General features: G+C 53.6%; 1 protein-coding gene across 1 annotated transcript; it reads left to right on the top strand.

Moving 5' to 3' along the window:
* The first annotated feature begins 3,964 nt into the window (after window positions 1-3,964).
* On the top strand, window positions 3,965-5,043 carry SOX14 (SRY-box transcription factor 14). Its single transcript, XM_065672684.1, has one exon. It carries the CDS (start codon window positions 4,221-4,223, stop codon window positions 4,941-4,943), a length of 723 nt encoding a protein of 240 aa, XP_065528756.1. The 5' UTR covers window positions 3,965-4,220; the 3' UTR covers window positions 4,944-5,043.
* The last annotated feature ends 3,149 nt before the right edge of the window (window positions 5,044-8,192 follow it).

The raw sequence follows: 8,192 nt of genomic DNA, 5'->3' as shown, positions 1-8,192 counted from the left end.
GGGCACAAAATTATACTGTACGGTAGTGCCACTGACTCACCCAGCCCAAGACTCTCACCAGTAAAATGCACTGGACCTGCTGGTGATGTCAGCTGGCAACAGGTTTCCCATCATCAGTAGCTCCTGAGAAGGACTGGCCACACTGCACAGTTATCATCGGGAGGAAAATCCTCTGGTGCAAAAATACGCATCACCTTCCTCATTAACAGTGGACTACAACAAAAAGGAATGCTGCAAAAGCGTAATGAACAGATCACCTGTGAGAAATGAGTGTTGTAAATGCATATAGCACTCTGTTAAAGGACAGGGTGTTCATAGCAGATCATGTGGTGCCACGGCTAGATAAAATGAGCAGAACAAAAATGAAGTTTTGAAAGGGCTGTAAACTTCAGGCTCAGGGCATAAGCCACGTCCCAAGTAATGGGGACTGAGGCAAATCTTTATTTTTCTAGCAAGTTATTTTACAACTCTCTCTCACAGAGCATGGTGCCTTCCCAGGAAGTGTCTCTTGTTGGCCAGTGTGAGAAAGCAGTCACTGGGCACACCAGATCGTAGGATGATCCAGTCTGCCACATCCATCACTGCTACCCTCTTCTGTCAGGTATGTGCAGGGCAGTGACCTGCTCCATTAAATCTTTTCATGCAGAGAATTTACAGACTCCGTACAGAAGTCTGTAACAGTGTCACTACTTCTAGCTGTAGCTTCATGAATGCTTTTCTCAGGGTTGGCGGGGGACCGAGCAAGAAATACTGCAAACATGCACAGGGAAGGATCTGTAAGTATGTATTCTGTTCCACACAGTATCTGTGAATACTGTGAGTGCTGTGTGCTTGTGTGAGCTGTATGCGTCCGTTTTACATATATATATCTTATCAGAAAATATTATATGGTGGCATGCGATTAAATGGGTGTTTTTAAAATATGTGGCACATGCATAAACAAATGTATGCATGCACCTTCGTGTAAAACAACCAAATATGAAAGGAAAGTAGCAGCCTGTGCACTGAGCTAGTTCTATGCATTTGTAAAAAGCACGGTGTGAATCTCCCCAGGTCACTCAGAACAGCAAGGAGGACTGGTGTCCTCAGTGCCTGTGAAAAGCACCAGAGACCTGAAAGTCTTTCCAAAACGTGCTCCCTTCAATTCAAAATAAACTCAAAATCCACTCCCTTTCTTAGCACCTGAAGCATAAAGAAACCCTGTTCTTTCAAATATCAATTATTTTCCAGCAAGTAAAAGTTTGGATCGGATGTATTTTCAAATTACAGCTCTTCACCTCCCACTTTTGGCAACTGCAACACTGCAAGCCCGACCGTGGTTCCTGCGAGGAGGAGGAGGAAGATGAAGGCAGAAATACAGCTATATTTATGCTGATATTAGATCTCAGGCTACATGATGTCATCTAATTTCAAGTTACTCCAAATAAGCTACCTCCAAGAATATAATTTTAATGTTTCCATATCAGGTCGTTCTTATCTTTCTGCTTTACCATGATATCATTCAGGAATAATAATCGCACTGTTAGTTTTGGTGTCTAAACAAGCTGGCGAAGAGAAAAGGATTTCAGTCACCGCCTTGGAAGTCGCTTCTGTCTCAAAGTAAAAGACCCCAAAGATGCGAAGTTTATAAAACCCGTCCTCGGGGGTTGTACAGCTCCAACAGATGCCCTTCCAAGAAGGATGATTTAGGGTAAAAATGAAAGTATTCAAAAGTTCAGGCATTGGCACCTCGAAGGAAATCTTTCTTTTCCTCTCTGCCTTTTATTTTAAACGGGGGCACATACGGGATGTAAATGAACAAAACAGAGCCCGAAATGCCCCGAGCTGATCGGAGAGTGTGGGATGATGCATCAAGGCAAAGGCGCCAGCCAATGAAAGCCGGGCTGCCGATTTTTTATCATTAATATTGCGATGTAACATTTAACTGATTGGAAAGACTTTTCGGGAGCAGGCAGAGCCTACGAGCCATCCCCCCTTCCGAACGGTTTGTCTTGCTACCCGGATTTTTGAGAACGACGCTAGGTTTCCTTCCTTTAATCTTCGTGAGGGATGAAGAATGTTATAATTCCCCCTTCCCTTCTCCCCCTCCGAAGAATCTGAGAATAAACAATGAAAACAAAGGGAGTTTTGTTGTTTAAACGGCGGAGGGGAAAATACAATATATAGACGAGAGGGGGGTCGGGGGAAGAGGCGCCAGCGCGGGTTTAACCGCGGATGTTAAGCGCGGCCGCGCACGCCCAGCCGCGGCCGCTCCTCGGGACACAGAGGCAGCAGCCGGGGCCGCTGGTATCGCTGCTCCCACGGGGGAAGGGGAGTGAAAAATAAGTTTCCATGCGTGTCACCCTTCCAGTGCCGCGTCCGAGCCCGCAGGTGGCCGCCGGGGCCGGGGCAGCGCTTGGACGTCCCCGCTCCGGCCCGCGGTGAGCGTCCCGACGGGACTACAGGGACCACGCGTGGCACGGAGGTTCCAGAGGGGGGATAACGTAGAAGGCGCCCACGGGGGCAGCTGGGGGCAGTGGCCTCCTCTACCCTCCTTGTTTTGGTTGCTTGTCCCGTATGCACGGCAGCGGCGGCTGGGAGAACGGGGAAGCTCAGGGAGCCCACCTTCGGAGGGGGGAAGTTTCCTCCCGAGGAGGATCCGCTGCCCCCCGGGAAGATCCGCAGCTCCCGCTCTGGGCACGGGGGTCCCGGCGAGCGGGGAGAAATTCGCGGCTCATTACTGGGGGCAACGAAAAAAGCCGTTGGGTTGGCCTGGCGGCAGCAGAGTCAAAGCCTCCGGCGCTGTCGGCCCCATCCAGGTGAGCGGACTCTAAACCATACGCCCCCCTTCTTCTTCCTCCTTCTCTTCCTCCTCCTCCTCGACCCCGGCCCCACACTCACACTGCTCTGCCGGGAAACGAAAGTAATTTATTGCAAGAGGAAAAGAAAGCAGAAAACAAGGTTGAGGGTGGTTTACACTGTTATTATTCTTATTTGGACGAGGGGGCACCCACCAATAGCGGCACTCCTGCACTGAAAAGACAGCGACGCCTGCTCCAGGCCGGGGGGGAGACGAAGTTACCGGTGGAGCTACAGCCGTGCCCCGGCGAGGGGTACGGGGGTACCCGGAGGGGCCGGGTCCGCTGCCCCCCCATCCGGCCAGGGGAGCCTTCCCCCGCCGCGCCGCCCGCCCGACTTCTCGTTTCTCTCTTCTGTCGCTCTCGGAAACGGGCGGGCGGGGGGTAGCGGGCGGCCCGGCGGGGGCTTTTCGGAGCAGGTTTGTTAACCAAAGCAGGTGCTAAAAACCAATAAGCCTGGAACAAACGCGGTCCCCCTCGGGAGCCGGGACAATTGTTTCCATTTAATAAATATTTTCCCCACGGGCGTTTCGCGGGAGGCAGGCAATTATTCAAAGCAAGCCGGGACGCGGGCCGGCTCCCGGGGTTAAGCGGGGCTGCGGAGCGGGGAGGCGGGTAGGGGGAGGGTTGTAAGAGGAAGAGCGGTCCGGCGCACGGAGGAGAGCAGCGAGTGCAGCCCCGACGGCGGCGGCGGCGGCGAGCCTGGAGGGCGTCGGTACCAGCCCTGCTCCTCACACCAGTAGGACGGGGAAAGGAAGGGGGAAGGATGGGGGTGACCCCCCCGCTTGTCTCGCCTCCCCCGCAGCTGCTATTAGCACAGCAACTCACAAAAGCCTTCCTTTTAATCTGCGCGTTTGAAGGGGGGTGGGGGTGTCCTCTTTTCGCCCTCCTTTCTTCCTCCTCCTCCCTCCCCTATCCCCTCCCCTCCTCTTCCTCTCGCTCTTCCTCTCTCCCTCTCTCCCTCTCTTTTTAAGCGGGTCCCCCTCCGCGCTGATTGGGCGCCCGGCCGCGCTGTGAACGCCCTGCCGCTATGTCAGCCTGCGCGCCGCAGCCCCTCGCCTTTGAACTGCCCCGCGCCGCTCCGCGTCCCCACCGCCGGCCCGCAGCAGCGCCCGGCGGCTCGCCGCCCGCCTAGCCGCGGGCCGCAGCTCCGCGCCCCTCCGCGCTGCTCCGCGCCGCTCAGCGCCCCGCCCCGGCAGGGCTCCCGCCGGGGACGGCGTTGGCGGAGGACCTGTGATGATCAGCTGAGCCCGCTCCTCCCGCTCCTCCGGCTCCCTCGGCCTCCTCCTCCTCTTCCTCCTTCACTTCTCGCCGCCGTCCGGCGCCCCCAGCGCGCCCTACACCGCAGCGCCCCGCCGAGCCGCCCGCCCGCCAGCCCGAAGCATGTCCAAGCCCAGCGACCACATCAAGCGCCCCATGAACGCCTTCATGGTGTGGTCCCGCGGTCAGCGGCGCAAGATGGCCCAGGAGAACCCAAAAATGCACAACTCGGAGATTAGCAAGCGGCTGGGCGCGGAGTGGAAGTTGCTCTCCGAGGCGGAGAAGCGCCCCTACATCGACGAGGCCAAGCGGCTGCGGGCGCAGCACATGAAGGAGCATCCCGACTACAAGTACAGACCCCGGCGCAAGCCCAAGAACCTGCTCAAAAAGGACAGGTATGTCTTCCCTTTGCCTTACCTCGGGGAAACCGATCCCTTAAAGGCCGCCGGGCTTCCCGTGGGGGCCACTGACTCTCTGCTGAGCTCCCCGGAGAAGGCCAGGGCTTTCCTGCCTCCCACCTCAGCACCTTACTCCTTACTTGACCCCAGCCAGTTCAGCTCCAGCGCCATTCAGAAGATGACTGAGGTTCCTCACACCTTAGCCACCAGCACCCTGCCCTACGCCTCCACCTTGGGATACCAGAACGGGGCGTTTGGCAGCTTGAGCTGCCCCAGCCAACACACTCACACTCACCCCTCGCCAACTAACCCGGGCTATGTCGTGCCATGTAACTGTACCGCTTGGTCTGCTTCCAGTTTGCAACCTCCAGTTGCCTACATATTATTCCCAGGCATGACCAAGACTGGGATAGACCCCTATTCTTCAGCACATGCGACTGCCATGTAACACCCACCCACACTCCCACAGGCGTGTGTGTGTCCCCGGGTGGCAGCCGGAACTGGGATTCCTTCGTGTGCATGTACATAAAACCTGCAGAAGCAAAAGGCCACCCTGAAACAGGACTCTGCTGCCCGCCGCCGGGCCGGGACAGACGCGGACACTGCCTCGGGGACTTGGAGATGCTCTCGCCTATAAACCTCGCCCTGAGAGCTGGCCCCAGGCTCGGGGGGGGATCTGCAATGGCGGGGTCAGATAGGAGCCTGGCACTTTTCAGAGTTGTAAATGTGTTAAAAAAGGAAAAAAGCAAGAGAAAAGCGAACCTTGAACTGCCCTTTCGGGACTAAGCGGGGGAGAAAAAGGAGGAGAAAAAAAAAGAGGAGGTTTCGATTTTTATTTATTCTCTTAATGCCTATGAGTTCTCCAGGGTTTCATGTCACTTGGACTTGACTTTGGGATGTCCCGATCTTACTCTGATTATTTCTTTTAGTATCTTTTTCCTTTTGCACATTAAAAGACGAGATCAGCTGTGTTATATATATAAATATATATATATTTTGTCACCACGCACTACTAGGTAAAATTGCTTTTCATGTCAGAAAAAAGCTCTTCAAAGTTTAAAAAGAGAGAGGGAGAGAAAGGGAGAAACATTTATATTTAAAGCATATGATAGTGTTTGCTTAATTTAAAACAGATAGTCCTTAATTTTGTGTGATCCAGTGAGACTAGATCTAAGTTTACTTTAGACAGAGCGTCAGGTATGAAGTCAGGCAGTAGAATTGTAAAAACTTAATACTAATACTACTACTTCTAATAATAACGAAAAACCGAGTAAAGACCGAGGGTAATTTCAACATGTTTTCACCATGTCTTGGGGAAGAAGAAAAAGGGGTGAAAAAGTATGTATCCGGCAGGATTTTACCTCGTTAAACCTTTTCGTTTGTTGAACAAAAGGCGTTTTGAATAAAGACAATCTGTCATCGAACGAGGCAACTGCGTGGTGTAAATGCGGTGCCTCGGCTCCCAGCCCAGCGTCCCGCACCGGCGAGCGCTGGGGGCTGCGGGCGATGCTCCCCGTGGCAGGGCCGAGCTCCGTCCGCAGCCCTGCCGCTCGCTGCCACTCTCCCCGTCCCGACCCCACGGTAGCCGATCTCTCCGGGTCGGGGACGGTTTGGAGCCGAAATGGCCGGGCCGGGCTCTGTTTGGAGCCCGTAGGGGTAAAACGCGGCTGTGGAGTAGGAAAACTTCCGAAAAGCGAAGATGGAGCAGCGGCAAACCCGAGTATCTGCGGGGGGCTGCTTCCTTCAGCCCTGGACCCCGTCCCAGAGGGGAACCACCCTTCCCCAGGTTGTCTTTAGGGCGTTGAAGTTTTACCTGTGCGAGGAGAGATTTGGAAGGTGGAGGGGGGGGGAAGGGGGGGCTGGTGTCGATGGTGATGAAGGGAGTGGGTTGGAACTAACGTCTTGTCCGTATCAATTAGTGATTATATTTTTTTTGGGAGGGGGGCGGGGAGGGGGAGAGGAGAGGACTATTCTTCGGCGCCCCTTTGTGAAGGGAGGGAGTCTTGCTGCAGAATGGGAAGAAGGAGTAAGAGGTCCGTCTGGATGAGCTGAATAGCCGGAGCGATGCGTGTTTGGATGTGCTTTGCTCATTAAGTGCTCTTTGGAGACCGATGTTAGAATTAAACGGCATAACACAATTAACATACATGGGGCTTGAATGGGAGGGTAAGCAGAGGAAGAATAGATAGATAAATAAATGAGAGATCAGGCTAAGGTAAACAAAAGGGGAGAGGAGAAAAGGGCTGAAAGGAGAGGTTAGAATGGCTGCTCCAGCCTTGTTTAGCATGACAAAACGGCTCTTACAAATGAGGACAATTAAAGGAGCTGGCTTCGGGAGGGCCTGGGAGCAGCGGGGCGATCCGCTGGGACGCGCGGGGCTGAATGCGCCCGGCGTGGGGCAGGGAGGCGCGGCGCGGCGCCGGGAGCGCCGAGCTCTGATTTAACCCCAGCTGACAGTTGCTGTCAGTCTGGGTGATAACACCGATAGCTCAGTGTCCTTTAACATCCACCCAGATTAGTCTGACAATGGTCGGAGCGAGAACGAGGCGGGGAAGGAGCCTGCCCGCGGCCCGCCGGGCCCCGCAGGAGAAGGGGGCAGAGCAGCCAGGGGGGAGCACCGTGTCCGCCCCCTGCTCCTCACCGCAGCAGAGCTTTGGTGGGACCCTTCGTACCCCTGAGCCTGCCGGGCCGGGCCGAGGCGCAAGTCCGGGCGCTGCTCCCGAGGGCGGCCCCGGCGGCTGAGGAGAGGAACAGGCTCGGTGGGGGCCGGGGTGCTCGGGGGAAAATCGGGGCGAGGTGGGCGAGTGCGAAGAGACTGGGCTGGAAAGTTTAGCGGGGATCTTTTCTTCTGACAGGGCTGGAAAGTTCAGCGGGGATCTTTTCTTCCTACTTCGCTTTCTTCTTGCTTCTTTCCGCCTTTCTTTTCTTTTTTGCTTCTTTGCTCTTTCTTTCCTCCTCTTTTTGCTTTTCTTTCTTTCTTTCTTTCTTTCTTTCTTTCTTTCTTTCTTTCTTTCTTTCTTTCTTTCTTTCTTTCTTTCTTTCTTTCTTTCTTTCTTTCTTTCTTTCTTTCTTTCTTTCTTTCTTTCTTTCTTTCTCTTTCCTTCCTTCCTTCCTTCTTTCCTTCCTTCCTTCCTTCCTTCCTTCCTTCCTTCCTTCCTTCCTCCCCTCTTCCCTTCCTTCTTTCTTTCTTTTCTTCTTTTTTTAATTTTCTTCTTTTTTTCTTGTCTTCGTATATTTGTTTTCCTCTCCCTTTAATCTCTCCATCTCTCTTCTTCATTTTCTCCTTTTTCTCTCTGTTTCTTTCCTTCCGTTCTTCCTTTCACATCTTTTCTTTTTCTTTTTCCTTTTTTCCCTGTATTTGCTTGCTTCTATATTCCTGCTCCTCGTTCCCTTTCCCTTTCTCTCTCGTCTACCCCCTCCTGCCCTGCTCGCCCCCCTCCACAGCCCCTGCTCGCCGTGTGTTCCGTTTCCATTTACCCCGCCGTATTATTCCTCCAACTTTCTCGCCTGTCTGCAGGTGTGTAGCTATTTAACTCGTGGAGATAAATAAATTAAATAATGATCTTGACACTGCTATGAACCGATTACTGACTTTGATGTCAAAGGGAAACCAAAAACAGAAAGAAAGGGGGAGAGAGAGAGAGGGAGAAAAAAAGCTATTCCCTCGAGGGGAAAATGCAGCTCCTTGTCAAACCTG

Source organism: Lathamus discolor, chromosome 3 (genome assembly GCF_037157495.1).
Source record: "Lathamus discolor isolate bLatDis1 chromosome 3, bLatDis1.hap1, whole genome shotgun sequence".
NCBI lineage: Eukaryota > Metazoa > Chordata > Aves > Psittaciformes > Psittacidae > Lathamus > Lathamus discolor.
The sequence above is the reverse complement of the archived record's forward strand: the minus strand, read 5'-3'. Positions and strand labels throughout refer to the sequence as shown.

Coding starts and splice junctions, on each gene's coding strand:
- SOX14 (XM_065672684.1), top strand. CDS start 4,221: ATGTCCAAGCCCAGCGACCACATCAAGCGCCCCATGAACGCCTTCATG.